The sequence below is a fragment of the Apodemus sylvaticus genome, chromosome 19, assembly GCF_947179515.1.
Source record: "Apodemus sylvaticus chromosome 19, mApoSyl1.1, whole genome shotgun sequence".
Taxonomy (NCBI): domain Eukaryota; kingdom Metazoa; phylum Chordata; class Mammalia; order Rodentia; family Muridae; genus Apodemus; species Apodemus sylvaticus.
The window spans coordinates 17,545,215-17,561,619 of record NC_067490.1 but is presented as its reverse complement, the minus strand read 5'-3'; the positions used below and the strand labels follow the sequence as shown (position 1 = coordinate 17,561,619).

The window sequence follows — 16,405 nt, the reverse complement described above, 5'->3', positions numbered from 1 at the left end:
ATATATCACTGTGTTGTGTATACATACATACATAAGTATACACACACACACACACACACACACACACACACACACACGGTCATTACAATTAAGCAACAAAAATTTCCCAGGGTTTACACCACCATTTTTATGTTTGCATCGAGAACATTAAGGTTTAAAGGGTACCCAGCAAATGAAAATACAAAATGTTTGTATTTGAGAAACAATTGCACCTCAGCCGCAAGGCACCTTTCCTTTATCCATAAACCTTGTGACTTAAGCTCAAGGCAAAGCTGAGTTCATTATTTCTCCCACGGAGGGCTCATCTTCCTCTGCCCCTTCATCCTTTAGGGAACTCAGCCTACCACCTCCCTTCTGATTCATTTCCCCTGGAAAGCTGAGGAGTTTTTATAATGATCCGATCTGCTTTGTATCTGGTGTTTCCACTGTAATGCTATTACAGAACCAGCGTCGTGACAAATCGTCTGTTTATGAGGGGAATCAGTTCTACACGAAGTAGAAAATTAGATAGGCTTCTGTTTTGCAGAAACAATAAAAACCAGGACGGTGGGGGGGGGGGGGAAATCCTACAATTTATTCTCATCTGTATCAGCAGAGAAGCTTTAGAAAATGAAAATTTTCTTCTAATATCTTCTCAAACCGATTATTAACTACAGATACCATGTCCAAACTGTAGGTCCCTTAAGGAAGACCAAGTTGTTCCCAAGCCTGACACGGGCCCTTTAAGAAAACCAGGCACTTGTAACTCCACCCCTCTGCCGACTAAAAGCCTGCAGGTCGGCTTCCCAAAGCAGTTAGTTTTAGGGATAAACAGGAGAGAGCTAATCCTCTCCTCACCCCCTAGAGGGAATGCTCCCAGGGCTGTAAGCCCTCCAAACTCCGCAGTCTGGAGGTGGGGGTGGGAAAGAACAATAGAAACTTGGGAAGTATGGAAGCCACGCCCACCCCAGACTGCCCTGAATAAAGCGGAAAGAATGCAGTTAAATCCCAGTCCCCGGCCGTGCTCCCTTTACCCCATCCATCTCATCTCACCCAGTGAGTCGCTTTTCCAGAAGCTTCCTGTAACCGAAGGAGCCGAGTGTCTCCTGTCCCGGACCCAACATGGCAAAGTCAAGGAGCCAAGTAAACTTCTGTGACAGTGGCTCTCTCAGCAGAGGGTTATTTACACTGGCGGCGATGTGCAAAGCCAGAGGCTCGCCCCCTCCCCCCGGTTTTTAACTCCCCCCCCCCCCCCCGGTTGTTAAATCCTGCTTCACCGACTGTGTGGAGAAGTCCCCTAGCACTACGTTTAGGGGGTGCTCACCGCAGTTGGCAGGCACCGCGGAGTTGTTGACTAGAAGCAGCCATCTTGGTAAACATGAGGTCAAGGTTTCACCCCTGGCAGGTTAAGAGTTTATTCCAAGGTGAGGCCTGTTCCTGTTTAGCCCTGGGACGAAACAAGCCTCACCACTGGATCAAATTTGGTTTAAAGACAAGGTTATGAATCAGGAAAGCGATGGAGTCCTACTAAGCGCTTTATAAAACAGGTGACAGCCAGAAAACACTTTCACCCCCACATCCCCTCCCCTTTTTTGTGGTATTTTTTGTTTCCATGAATTTGTTCTTCCGTTGACTAAACTTGGATAATAAAACCCGTCTGGTTAGTTTCACTTTCCAATTTCTTTTTCTCTCTTTTTAAACCAGAAGCGAAAGCTGTTTGGTATCAGGAGGGTGAAGTGTTCAGACCCTGTTCACCTGCTTAAGCCAGTTCCCTGCAAAGCAAGCTCTCCGAAGACGGAGGGGCCTAACAGTATTTGAATTTCTGATTCTTTGAAGCTGGCTCTCTACAGTAGTAATTATGGTTTTATTTTTTCACCTCCTGGAGTTTTGTAGGAGTTGGAGAGCAGTAGGTAATAATGGTTCTACAGTTCCCCTCACTTAATCGTGGCTATTTGTTTAGCATTGTGCCTGCAGTTACTTTGGAAAATTGGTACTTGAAGTGCGTTTCAACCCTTCTGAGGTTTAAAAAAAAAAAGCTCCCGTTCCTTGACTAGACAAATCTTGGTTTCTTAATCCTATCCCCGTGACCCGTGCTGAGTCTTTGCAGGAGGCAAAGAGTAAAAAAAGGGGTGGCGGGGTGGGGGTGGGGGTTGCGCCTGGTTCAAACAACTGGACGCACCCGGGGCCTTGTTGCCCCTGCAAAATTCTTACTCATGCTGGGCTAACCTGTGGCTGCTGTCGTGACAACACCGACAGACACACAGAGGGAAACACACAGACAGACACGCACACTCAGAGGGAGAGACACAGACACACACTCTGCCCAGCTGCAGGGGAACTTTCTGTTCCCAGCCCCAAGTAAGGTCTGCACGGAGCAGGCAGAGAGAGATCCACGCGCGCCGGCGCCGACGGAAGGTGCCAGGCTAGGCGTGGGGAGGGAGGGGTGGACCAAGGAGCCCGGCGGCCCCTCCCACGTGTCCCGGCACCTGCGGGGCTGGCGCGGCGTGGGGTCCGCCTTTCTCCGGAAGAGGCGGCGCGGCTCGGGGACCAGAGCCCGAGGACGCAGGGGTCCCCCACCCCCACCCCCCGGGGCGGGAGCACGTGCGCGGGGAGGCGGCGCGGGCCTGAGCGTCAGTGTGCAGCTGCTGGGCGAGCGCAGGGGCTGGGGCTTTGCGGGGACGGCCCCCGCGGTGCGCGCCAGAGTCCCTGCGCTGCAGTACTGCCCGAGTCCGGGCGGGGTCTCTGTTCCTTGGCGGAGCAGCTCGCGCGGCCGCGGGAAGCGCCCTCTCTTTCTCCGCCGCCGCCGCCGCGCGTCTGCGCCCTGCCGCCCGCCCGCGCCGCGCTCTGAGCCTTCCCCGCTCCACCGCCGCCACCGCCGCCGCTGCCGCGCGCCCGGCCCCGCGCCCACTCGCCGCGCGCCCACTCGCCGCGCGCCCGGCCCTCGGCGTCCCGCTGCCCGCGCCCGGCTCCCCGCGCCCACTCGCCCCGGCCATGGCGGACAGCGCGAGCGAGAGCGACACGGACGCGGCGGGCGGCGGCCCGGCAGCCATGCAGTCGTCCTGCTCGGCGACCTCGGGCGGCAGCGGCGGGGGCGGCGGCGGGAAGTCGGGGGGCATTGTCATCTCGCCGTTCCGCCTGGAGGAGCTCACCAACCGCCTGGCCTCGCTGCAGCAGGAGAACAAGGTGCTCAAGATCGAGCTGGAGACCTACAAACTCAAGTGCAAGGCGCTGCAGGAGGAGAACCGCGACCTGCGCAAAGCCAGTGTGACCATCGTGAGTACACCCCGCGGACCAGGGGGACCCCCAGAGTGCGCGCCCCCGTGCGGGCCTGCGGGCACAGGGAGCGGGCCTTGGGGGGCCACGAGCGCCCTCCCTCCCTTGGGGTGTTGGAGGTGCCTGGGGAGAGTCGCCCGGTCCCCTTGTCGCCCCGGGTGGAGGCCCCTCCGAGGCAGGGTTGGAGGCTGGCGGCGTGGCTGGGGGGGCGGGGTGGGACTTTCTCAACCCCAGGGTGCCTGAAGGCTCCGAATCGAGGGACACCCTCTCCGAGTCCCAGTGAGTGGACGAAGCTGGGCTATATCTAGGGGTTAGTTGGGGAGACGGGGTGTGCCACTGGGCTGGGCCCCCAGTTGGCAGGAGGACGGCGCTTTGCTGGATCGCCGGCGCAGGGGGAGGGAGAGAGTGGCCCGGAATCCGGGAAGTGGAGTTTTCTGGCCAGGATGGAAAGGGAAGGGCGGGCACTGAGGCCACACCAGCACCCCGTTCTGAATCCCTGTCCTTTTGGGCTCGGAGGATGGGCGGGTACAGAGTAGTGGGGAGTGTAACGTCTGGCGCTGGCTGGGACGGGGTTGGAGCTTGAAACCAGGATGGAGGGTGGCCGCAGAGACTGCCTGGCTGGGCTCTGATGTACGTGCGTCTTCTTCATTGGTTCGAGAGTCTTAGGAATACTTGCCTGTGAGTCTAGGTACTTGACGGGAACACAGGCCATCTGTTCTGTGTCTACCTGGCCCCTTGAGGCTCCCCCTGGAAGAGGGGTAAGATTAGTCTGAGATCAGCCTCCCGGTGTAGCAGAGTGGAAAAGGCCCCCGTAGCGGTGATGAGGCGAAACGTAACTAGAAAAAGTACGCGCTGTGCTCACGCCTCCCAGCCTTGCCAACTCCACATCATTAACATGCAGAATCCCCCACAGACAACCCTATTCAGATCAAAACAGTTTCCCAGCCAGCAGCACGGAAAGAAAATGTCAAGAAATCAAGGAGGAGAAATTGCCAGAGCCGCTTGCCCGCAGCTGATTAGACGGAACCCTTCCAGTGGAGAAAAAGAGATTTGGTGGTGGGTCAAGGATCACATCCTAGAAACGAGAACGGGACAAATTTAAGGTGCCACTGTGCCAAGAAAAAGTGGTGTGTGTGTTCCCTGTGCCTGGCTTCTACATGACTGCCTTGGTTTGTGCAGATAGCAGGTCTCCACTAGTGAGGCAGTGTGATTTGCAACCTAAATAGCAGTTGGTTTTGTAGAAAGGCATCTTTGGTCTTGACCCAGTCCCATTCTGTGGAACTGGATCTCCAGGCTGCCACTTGCTGGCTTGGCCTTTTGATTAAAGGAAAGCCATTCGTGGAGATGACCACTTAAGCCTTTTCTGGTCTAAGAGAGGGAGGACTCAGCAGAGCTCCTGTTGAAGACCTGAGAGACAGTGGAAGTTGCTTATTTAAAATCTGATGCACAGGAACACTATTTGAAATGTGTGGTAAATGACAACGTCGGTCTCTTGCAGAGCTGGAAGGGAACCAAACTTACAGGAGGGGCGGGGTCCCTCTCTAGTCTCTCCTGTTTGTGTGGAGGCAGGAAAACACTGGAAAGGTTATCTGTTTGACCCGCTGACCCGTAAGCAGGTCTGTTACACAGACACACTGACCTTGCAGTGGCGAGCATGTTCCTTTGTGGCCAGCAAGGCCAGAAGCTTCCCGGAAGCTTCCCGAGTACTTAACCGTGGGGATGGGGGGCGGGGCTTTGGTGTTTCTGCTCACTCTCAGCCACAGCTAACTTCCATTCAGAGCTCTGCTAAGTGTTCTGTAGTCCTGTGCAGTAAGGTTCTTCAATAAGACAGTTTGCAAGTGTGAGTTCTCTTCTCTTCTCTTCTCTTCTCTTCTCTTCTCTTCTCTTCTCTTCTCTTCTCTTCTCTTCTCCTCTTTCCTTTTCTCTACTCCTAATGCATTCAGGGAGATAAAAATATAAGTGGCCCACCTGGGCACCTCATTCTTGGCCCTTGTGTGTCGGGGGCAGGAAGGAGATTGAGGATCTCTTTTCACCTGGGATGAAGATTTGGGGGCGGGGTCCCACCGCTCAAAGCCCACGGGGAAGGCTCTGTGTGACAAGGGTAAGGCCTCTGCAGAGGCCTAACTCACTCTCCAGAGTTAGTTACTTTGACAGGAAGCGGATAACATCCCGTTTCTTGCTTTCTTCCCTCTTGCTCTTCTAATTACAACATTCGTTTTCATGTCGCTGAGCAGTGAAGGTGATGAAGGCTGTACTTAGATATAATACAGAGGCATGCTGGCTTCCAGTTGCACCTTGGTGGGGTGGAGGTGGGGGAGACCCACTTAAAAATATGCCTTTTTTTTTTTAAACAGTAGGTTTAGGGTGAAAATCGGCATAGTTTCTCCCACCTGATTCCTTTACCCTCTGTAGACACAGCTCCCTCCATCACCAGCCTGGAGAGCACCAGAGTGGGGCTGTTGTTAGAGTCGAGGGTCCCATGTGTACTACAGAGAAAACCCTGTCTTGGAAAAAAAAAAAAGATTTATTTATTTTTATATGTAAGTACACCGTAGCTGTCTTCAGACACTCCAGAGGAGGGAGTCAGATCCCGTGACAGATGGTTGTGAGCCACCATGTGGTTGCTGGGATTTGAACTCAGGACCTTCGGAAGAGCAGTCGGTGAGTGCTCTTAACCACTGAGCCATCTCTCCAGCCCTGAGTTATATATTTCTGTGGCCTTGGACAAAGGCTTCAAGACATCACTCAGCACAATTCTGTGTCCACAGTGAGCCTTTTATAAGTCCTGGAAACTGCTGAACCCTCACTGTGGGCTTGCCTTTCTCGGGGTGTCCTGTGAGTGTGAAAGGCTTGCTCTGTCATACTTGGTAAGATGAACCAAAAGCTCCCTCACGCTCTCTTGAGCGTGGATGCGTGTGCACGCATCTCTCGAGCACCGCACGCATGCATGCGTGTCATGTCTATGGAAGCCTGAGATTTCGCTTTTTTGATTTATGTCTACCTTATGTGTTGAGCCATGGTCCCATGAACCCACAGCCTGTGGATTAGGTTAGTCTAGCTAGGTAGCCAGCTGGCTCAGGGGCGCCTCCGCCTCCGCCTCCGCCTCCCGAGGGCTGAGATCACAAGCAGGTTGCGAGGCCCAGTCGAATTTTTGATGGCGTTTCTGTGGGTTCTGAGACAAAGAGTCTGCAAGCTTACACAGCAGCTACCTTAGCCACCACTGACCCTCTTCAGGATTTATTTTTGTGGCTTGTTTCTTTTTGAGTCTTGGATGTGAGCATTTATCTACTGAAGGGCATCTTAGTGGCTTGCAGGTTCCGGTGGTTGTGAATAAATCTGCCATAAGCATTCACATCTATTTGTCTAGACGAAAGATTTCAGTCCATTTGGGTAAAATACCCAGGATTAGAGTTGCCGGGTTATGTGGTAATTGAGTGTTTACTCTTGTAAGAAAAACCATGTTCCAAAGTGCCTGGAAGAGTTCTCATTCCTACCTACCAGTGATAAGTGCAGTTTGGGGTGCTCTCCCTCACCGAACACGGTCCTGCTCTTCCTGGATTCTGATTTTTTTCACAGGCCTCTACTGGTCCTTCATAGTTAGAACCTTTTTTTTTTCCCTACAGTGAGGTTCAAGGCTCCAGCCAGTGAGCTCGTCTCCTGTCTGTTCTGGTAGAGCTGGCTCATTCTCACTACACTTCCCAGTTCAAGAAGGGTGGATCCTTTGCTCTGTTTCCTCAGTATCTGTATAGTGAGAGGAAGCCATCACCTGTGAGGAGAGAGAATGACTTCTAACAGGCCTCTTCTCTCAGACTGCCCGTTATATAGGGGAGGGGTTGGAGCTAGTCTTCAGTGGGATCAGAGAAGTGTTGAGTGGCTATCCAATTTTACCTGTTAAACCAGCAGTGGAGGCAGGCTACTGATTATGGATGGTGTGTGTGTGTGTGTGTGTGTGTGTGTGTGTTTTGGAGTGGGAAATAAACCAAGTGTTTAGTCAGACCCCTTCAAATAGTGTTTGCATGTTAGTCCAGATTAGTGTGTGGCGAATCCTGGAAGAGTGTAGTGTCTGATTGTCTGGCTCAGAGTCTGAGGGTGGTCCAGATGGTCCCTGTGCAGGAGTGGGGGCACAGTCGAAGAGCTGTCCCATGAGTTCTCAGCCAGCTGCTGGGGTGACATGTGTGAGCAGTATCCAGCTGCCTCCTGCAGGCTGGTGACTTTTCTAGACAGGCTCTGCCATGCGGTACCATTAGTTTTGAAATAAAGACCTGGAATAAAGCACTAAGATTGTAAGTGTTTTGAGATTAAGTAACCTCCTGATGATAAATCAGGTTTCTTCTTTAGAGTTTAGGTCAGTACAGACATAAAAGTGTTTTTTGTTTTGTTTTTCAAAGATTTGTCTATATTTGTTAGCCTGTATGCACGTATGTGCACCGTGTGTGTGCAGTGCTCTCAGAGGCCAGAAGAGGGCGCTGGAGCCCCTTGAGAGATGGATGGAGCTGCCGTATTGGGTGCTGGGCATTGAAGAGAGTCCTGGAAGGGCAGCCAGTGCTCTTAACCTCAAGTTCAAAACAAACGTGTTGGGAAGCCGTAGCCGAAAACAGTGGCCAGTGTGGCATGTTCAGAAACGCTGACGCTCTTCAACAACGGTGTCCTTACCCAAGGAAGGACACCCTGCACATGTGTCTGGGATAATTTACTGTGCAGCCTCAGATACAATTTTCCATTTTTAAAAAGACATAAAAATGGCCCCTGGAAAAAGGTGGCGTGTCCTTTTTTCCCCTCTGTTTAGGAAAAAGAAAAATTTTTTTAGGTTCTTAGGGAAACATGCTCTTAAGACACATTTCTTAGGGAAATGGGGGCTCAGCAGTAGAGCTGTTTGCACATAGCTCTCAAGGAGGCTGCCCTTGAGTATTCTTCATTGAAAGTTCAGTTTGGTTTACATCTGTGAGTGCCTTCTGGGTTTCCTGTAAGATGGCCCAGCCCTGAAGGAGATCGTCACAGTCTTCTGTAATCCTCTTGGCATGGATGGGGGCTATTTAGAGAATTTCAGAGTGTCGGGTTCATGGGGCTGCTGCTGAAACCGGTCTTGAGCAAACACCAGAGTTGCGGTAAATATTATAAATATTAAAAAATGGACCGGCAGGCTTCCCTCGGACCACATGGCTCCAACCGGATGATCTCAACTTGGCGCGCAGGAGGCCTGTGATCAGACACGGAAAAGCCTGTCACACCAGAGCTTCTTTTTTTTTAAGATTTGATTTATTTTAGGTATCTTCAGACACACCCGAAGAGGGCATCAGATCCCATTACAGATGGCTGTGAGCCACCATGTGGTTGCTGGGAATTGAACTCAGGACCTCGAGAAGAGCAGTCAGTGCTCTTAACCTCTTGAGCCATCTCTCTAGCCCCACGCCAGAACTTCTTAAACATTTTCATTGGTTCGCTCTCGAGCCAGGTCAGCTTCCCGTCGGCTTCCCATCGGCTTCCCGTTGGCTTCCCGACCTTGCTTCTCAACCACATTCTCCTGATCTGCTGGCCCGTGTGCATGTCTGAGTCCTCACAGGCCTGCACCGAGTTCCCCAGCCCCCCAGGCTGCTTTTTCCTCCACCCTCCCTTCTCCAGCAAGAAGTTTAGTAGCCTGGGCTGACTCCCCAGCCCACCGTGCGCCCTGGCAGTGATGCTCTGTGAGTTATAACTGGGCAGCTTTAGAACCCATCTGCCACCGCCCCCATCTTGAGGAGATGTGGGTCTTCCAACGGGGCCAGGCTTTTCCTTCTCTGTCCATGTTACTCAGACTCTGGCATATGGGAGGCATACAAGGGTTGGTGAGTTGACTTGGGTGCTCTGTTGACATTGGTTTTTCTGGGGTGAGGGTATTGTCGTCTGCACTTTCAGGTCATAGGCCACTCCTGCCATCCCAGTAAACCCCATCCTCCTGGTTTACCTGATGGGATGGGTAGATGGCGGATACACTGTATAGTGTGGGGACTCAGCAGCCACATGCACCCTAAGCCTGGCCTCTGCCTGCCAGGCTACCTTGTAGCACTGACCTGGATGTTGCTGCTAATTTTCATTTGCAAGGGGACAAAGTGTCTTCAGACTGAGTCTCTGAGGTAGGCCCAAGACAGAAGCAGGCCTGTCCTAAGTACTCCGGTTCACGTTTGTCACTCTGGTGGTACCCATGGTGACCGTTCCTGTGTCTTCTTTTATATTAAAATCACCTTCACTGGCCCTGGGAAACATCTGGGTCATCAGAGGGTGATGAGATTGTGGGGACTTGGGTCTTAGAGGATGGACGGTGAGGACAGGATCGGGAGGCCTCAGTCCCAAACTGTCCTTTGCTAGTGATTCACCAAGTGGAGGCAGGCACCTGTGCAGTCCGTTGGTGCATTTTCTTCCTGCTTTTCTCCCCATGAAATCCTGCCTTCCCGATGTAACCAGGTTTATACCTAGCGATGCTAATGCCTGCGTTTAAAATGCAGCAGGGCTGAGTGAGGAGGGGTAAGCCATCTTTCTTGTCCTTTGGCATAATTTTTTTCCCTCAGTGGGGAGGCATTGCGTTTTCTCCTCAGTCACAGCGCCAGTCGCTTTTAGGTATATTGAATTATCGTCGAAGCTAGCAGAATAAAATGCTCACAGGTTCAGTGTGTTCCTGACAGGACGGGCTGCTCTAGAAAACACCGACAAAGGCCAGGATCTCAGAATGGAAGCTTGTAGACGGACTCTTCTAGCCTTTCAGAGATTATCATGTGTAGAATGTGTGTGTGTGTGTGTGTGTGTGTACGTGTACACACATGTACATTTTTATTATGGTTGCAGTGCAAAGTTTATCCCTACACCCAGGTCAGTGGATAGCAAACAACACTTTAATTCCCTCTGAATAAGTACTGAGGAATCAGGGCGCAGGTTCCACAGTGTGACTGATGGTTCTTTAGAGTCACCGCTTGCTCCGTCCGTGTCTCTAGACCCAGTGTGGCGAGCCATTCACTCCTTTATTTAATGTGTACATTCATTGTACCGGTTGGTGGGTCTCATAAGGACCTTTCCTTTCAGATATGTCACGCTTGGACCGTGTTCCGTCTCCCTTCGTGGAGTGGAGTGTGTGTCCGTGGTTGAAAGTCAGACTACTTCCTCCTCTGATGGGTGGGACATTAAGCCGCGACCCTTTTACCTGGTTATCTTTTATTTTCTATGGCAGGGAGTAATACAGCCTTAGAGAGATCGGAGCCAATCTCCAGTGGCTACACAGGACCTCCTGGGTGCCAGGCCTCGGAAATACCTAGAGGCTCCTCAGATGCCCAGCCAGGACCACGCCTGACTTTATCCATCTTGGCCATGGCTGGGCCTTGGGGGCAGCTGAGTGCAGAGGGAATTGGGGGGGGGGCTTCACCTTCGGCCCGGAGGGTCCGATCCCCATTACCCCATGCAAGGGAGAAAGGAAGTGGGTATAGACTCCTTCCGGGTTTCTGGACCAGGCGCTTCTCCCTTCAGCCTTTCTAAAAAGGCGTTTACCTGTCTTGGTAAGCATGTGCAAGGAAAGCTTGGTGTCCGAGCTCCTCACAGAGTCTTCAGCTTGTAGTTTAACTTATGACGGGGCTGTCGAGAGCCATTGCTTTGTTTATCTGTGTTGAGGTGTCTCTGGTGCCTTTTGCTTTATTTCAATTTCAGTTTGTGTGGGGTTTTTTTGTTGTTTTTGTTGTTTTTTTTTTTTTTTTAATTTGCTGATGGCAGTGATGTTTAAGTTTTGTGATTTGGGTCTGACAGCACAGCAGGCTAAACCCTGTGGCTGGCCCACCCAGCCATCCACCTACCTTCCTTCCACGGAATACTGTTGGTGGGATGTGACTGCCAGTGGTTTCTTTCTTTTTTTCCTTAAACCCCAAACTGTGGGAAAGCAAAAGACAACTTAAGAAAAAGTTAATTAGGGAGAGCATTTTCTGGGCCGGGTTGCATCCCAGTTGGTGAAAAGCCTGATGCTGATGCATGGGACTAATCTCGCACACATCTGTTTCAGCTGGGTCCAGACTTCTCCCTCTCCCCCACCCCTGTCCCTAGGCGGCCAGGTGTGCCACCAGCATGAGCTACTTAATACCCACCAGGGAATCTCAGGGCACCGGGGAATCAAGGGAGCCATGGTCAATGGGGAGCAGAGATGGCCTGTCCTCACCAGCATAGGTCATCCTTCGAAGGGGCTTTCCCAAGAGGGAAAGAGGAAAATGGGAGAAGACAGGGGATCATGGGTGCACCTCAAGTGCAGGAACCTAGTTGCCTTCGTGGGATATTCCACACGTGTATTCGCATAAAGGGACCGTTTGATTCTTTTGCGGCCTAGGCCTTGAAAGATTAAAAGAGGAGTGGGTTAATTAAAAGATTTAATGATGGGTGTTTGGTTGGCTGGCTATCCAGAAACACCAAAAACACCAACTTGTGTCCTGCGGAGAGTTTTGTGCGGAAGAGAGTTCCATCACCTCATGGGCCTTCATCATCCAGAGCCCACACCCTCCCTGCCTGTGCCTCCTAAGTGGCTCCCGAGGATCCAGGCGATTGATGAACTTGGGGAGAGCTGGCTAGATGCTTTGAGTGTCTTTATTGGCAGAAAGCACAGAAGTCACACAGGTGGCTACACTCAGCACTGGGTGCCACTCTGAAGGCCCGTGTCTTCTGGAAAGAATGCCAACTCTCACACACCTCTTCCAGCCTTGAACGCAAGGAGCTGGTCATGGGCAGTTGTGTCAGGCTCTCACAGTAACTTCTTATGGATTAAATTCTCAGTGTGCACTCTGCTGCCTTAACCAAGCTGCAGTGTAAGATTCGGGGCCCTGCGTGCATCTCGAGTGAGCGTTGCTTAGTGTCGCACACGGGGATGCTACACTTACACTTGGTGGTGTCTCAGCTTACCCTCCCTGGTGAGCTGTTTGTGGTGGCTTTTAATAATAATTTATTTATTCATGTTATCTGTCTGTGGCGTGCTGAGTGGAAAACCATGGCCTTCAACATGCCAGGCAAGGACTCTCTTACCGAGTGTGACAAGGTCAGCTTTGTTTTTGTTTAATTATTTGCTTGTGTGTGTGTGTGTGTTCCTGTGTGGGACCTTGTTTGTGGGGGAGGGCAGAGGTGGATGTTGGGGGTCTTCCCGGGTTGCTCTGCACTTGACTCTCTGGAGACAGGGTCTCACAGAACCTGGAGCTCTTCAGTCTGCTAGACTCATGCCAGCCCCCAGGGCTCCCCTTGACTCTGCATATCTAGCGTCTGGTTAATATGCAGGCGCCGAACCCTGTGTTTTACATGTATTCTGCCGTGCTGACAAGTTTTATGTCAGCTTGACACAAGCATCATATATAAAGAGGGAACTTCAATTCATTGGTAGGCAATGACTCTACCAGATTGGTCTGTGGTATATTTTCTTGGTTGATGTTGGCGGGCCCAGCCTATTGTGGGTGGGGCCATCCCTGGGCTGGTGGTCCTGGGTTCTGTAAGAAAGCAGGCTGAGCAAGCCTTGAGGAGCAAGCCAGTAAGCAGCGCCCCTCCAAGGCCTCTGCATCTGCTCTTGCCTCCTGGTGCCTGCTTTGCATTTCCTTCCTGACTTCCGTGAATGATGGACTATGAACTGTCAGGTGAAATAACCCTTTCCTCCCCACACTGCTTATGGTCACGATGTTTTATCACGGCAATGGAAACCTTAACTGAGACAGTGGGGCTCTAAAGTTAGGACTCCTTGTAACTGAGGCAAGTTCTTCACCCACTGTAGGTGAAATAGAATGTCCTTTGAAGGGTAAAGGAACAAAGAGAAGCTTATAGATTCTTACCAACATTTTTCTACTTCCAAGTCTTTAAAAAAACGTGTGTTTATCTGCGGGTATGTGTGAGCACTGTGTATGTGGTCCTCACAGAGGTCTGCAAGGGTGTTGTGTTCCCCGGAGTTGGGGTTACAGATGGTTGTGAGCTGCCATGTGAATGCTGGGAACTGAATGCTGGACCTTTGAAGAGTGAGTGGACAGTACTCTTAACCACCGAGCCACCTCTCCAGCCTCTTGTGGATGAGAGAGATACCAAGGGTGGGGTTTTGCATACAGCTTCATTTACATTTCGTGTGTGTGTGTGTGTGTGTGTGTGTGTGTGTGTGTGTGTTTTCTCTCCTACCATGTGAGGGGCCAGGAATAGAAAAAAAAATTATATATATATAATATATATAGTATAATAAAGTTACTATTGTTGTTGTTGTTGTTACTATTGTTGTTGTTATTGTTGTTGTTGTTATTATTATTATTATTTTGGTTTTTTGAGACAGGGTTACTCTGTATAGCCTTGCCTGTCCTGGAACTTATTCTGTAGACCACGCTGGCCTCGAACTCAGAAATCCTCCTGCCTCTGTCTCCCAAGTGCTGGGATAGGGATGGAACCTATATCAGCAGGCTGGTGGCCCATGACCCAGGAACCACCTCTCTGGTATCACCATTGCTGATTGAATCCTCACTGGGATTCTGTGGATCAGCCCCTCTCTTACGCTTTGCTGTGAACCACAGAGAGATGGACCAAGGTTTCATTATTTGGAGGGGGTGGGGGGAGTCCCGTGCTCTTCAGATGATGCCAGGGTTTGGACTTGGGTCTGGTTTCCAACCGAGCACACGAGGTAACGGCCAGTGAGAGGGTAGTGTGTTACCTTAGGGCGGTTTCTACACAGATGTGGTCATTTACTGAGGTGGTCAGGGCTGCCCCAGATAGCAGGGTCTCCAGGATGCTGGCCCTAGGGATGTTGTCAAGGCAGTGGACTCTGGGGAGAGCAGTCCCAGCAGAGAGGGGGTCTGCACTGTCCGAGGCTTGTCCTGCTGTCGTTCTGTTTCCAGCTTCCAGCCCTGCACTCTGTACACCGCGGTTACTCCATTCCTGCACCGTGTCTTTGGTTCCTGTCCCAGGCTGGAGTCAGTTTCTACTGGTTTGCTTGTTACAGTCTCTGCTTAAAAATAGTCCGATTAGCACAGGGCAGGGAGCCTCCCCGAACGACTAAGTTTGAGTACCTGTTGTATGTCAGGCAACCGTGCCTTTATGCGTCACCACAATTGATCTGAGACAGGGTGTCAGCCTTCCTAATGCTGCGACCCTTTAAAACAATCCTCAGGTTGTGGTGACACCAGCCATAAGGTTATTTTGTCACTACTTTGTAACTAATTTTGCTATTGTTATGAGTCAGATATGTGACCCCTTTGGGGTTGCGACTCACAGATTGAAGGAGGGCAGTTTTAATCCAAGACATAAAGGAGAAACTGAACTTAGGTGAGGAGAGGGTTAGGTCTCACCCTCAGCCAAAACACAAATGCCTAGGGACGAGTGGATCTTGGGAGGAGAGAGGGGAACCGATGGGTGCTTCTGCGTGGGCTCTGCCCTGGCTCTTGAGATATGAGGAGGCAGGTCAAAGGTAAGGGCATCTGACCTTCAGATACTCCCCTTGACTGTTCATGGTTGCTCGTGTCTTCTCGTTTGTGCCCGGACACTTCTCACCATACAGGTCTCCCAGTCAAGGGTACAAGGTCATTTTGACACTTCAAAGATTACATTGTGCGCTGGGACAGGCCCTTGCATGATGACCTGCGTGTGAGGACCCTGCTTTTGGCAAGGACTAGTTTTGTTAACTAGGAGCTTAACACAGCTATTCAGCATGGTGTGGGGGGTTTATTTTGGGCAGCGCCGGTCCTTATGTGGTGCAAACCTTTGAGTGGAGCATGGTGTAGTTTCTGTGAAGTGCACAAGTTTCCCACAGATGGATTGGATGGTGTGGTGAATTGAGAAAGGAAATGTCAGGCGCCCATCCTGATGCTGGCTCTCTGGTATAGCAATGGGCTCTCTGGGATCCTGACGAGGGCTCTCTGATAGAGCAGTGGGCTCTCTGGGATCCTGATGCTGGCTCTCTGGGATCCTGATGAGGGCTCTCTGGGATCCAGTTCAGGATAGCAGCTATCAGCATATTCTCCTCCATTAGATCAGACCCCCGGTGGTCTTTCTGATTTCCTAGTAAACATCACTTTTATGTCCAGACTTCACGTGGTCGGGATTGCACTATTTGTGCGACTGGCTTCTTTAAATCTTAGTTTTGTTACGAGTTAGTTTTGTTGTTTGATTCAGCAACATCCATGCTGGCTACAGACTGGGTATTTCTTACTCCGTGTCTACCTGTCAGGTTTCAGTAGTTTCTGCCTTTTGGATTTTGAAGGTCCTGCACCTACTATGTGTCCCCTGTGCGGCCCTCAGTGTGGCGTTTAAGACATCCTTCATCTCGGCCTGGCACAGTTGCCTAGAGTACATTTCAAACACAGTCCTGCTCTGGCTAATCCTCCAAGCTGACTGTAGAAAAAAACATTTAAGAACTGAGAGAGGAGCTTGAGCTACCCGTGAATGCTGGAGACCTCAGGCTAGGGAGCACCTCACCTCAGGCTAGGGAGCACCTCACCTCAGCTCCGTTTCTTGGAGCTCCTGCTTCCCTGACATTAGGAAATGGAATGCGGAAACCAGGCTTGCACTAGCCCTTGGGGCTACGCTGTTGCGGGAGCCCCAGGGCACCCTGCTTTCAGCAGCTCCATCGCTTCCCACCCCTGGAGTTGAAGAGCTCTTTCTATCCTTTCTGGAAAATAAAGCCAACATGTACCTTCCCACCTTAGCACGATGGAAAGACGGGGCTGTTCTGTTCTGCTTCTCTGATGTATGTATGGCCTTTGACCCAGTTCCCGGCTTCCGGAAGGAAGGTGAACTTTGGTGGGCAACACCCTAGTGTCACTTCTCTTTAGGTGCTGATTTAAAAGAACAGAAATCAAAACATAAATCTTTGCCCTGTGCGGTCATGGGTGGGGCTATGTGTAGCTGTGGGCGGGGCCATGCAAGGTATGGGCGGAGCTATGTGTAGGCATGGGTGGAGCTATGTAGGCATGGTGGGGCTTTATGTAGGCATGGGCGGGGCTGTGTGTAGGCATGGGTGGGGCTATGTGCAGGCATGGGCGGGGCTGTGTGCAGGCATGTGTGAGGCTTGGGTCAAAGAATGGCTGAAGAATACAGACATGGAAAGACAGCTCAGGAGCAGGAGCCAGTGGCAGGTCTGGTAGACGGAAATTTGCTGCGTTTTTGGAGGGCTCCCACGCGCCCTCTCTTTCTCTCTGTTTCCTCAATCTCT

The 16,405-nt window shown here is 51.4% G+C and overlaps 1 protein-coding gene across 1 annotated transcript in view; it reads left to right on the top strand.

The window, feature by feature from the left end:
- Positions 1-2,549: 2,549 nt before the first annotated feature.
- Positions 2,550-16,405, top strand: part of Ccdc6 (coiled-coil domain containing 6) — a 98,745-nt gene continuing 84,889 nt past the window's right edge. Inside the window, exon 1 of the mRNA XM_052163405.1 lies at positions 2,550-3,252. Within this exon, the coding sequence (XP_052019365.1) occupies positions 2,971-3,252 (282 nt within the window). The 5' untranslated portion in view covers positions 2,550-2,970. The remainder of the gene's footprint in view (positions 3,253-16,405) is intronic.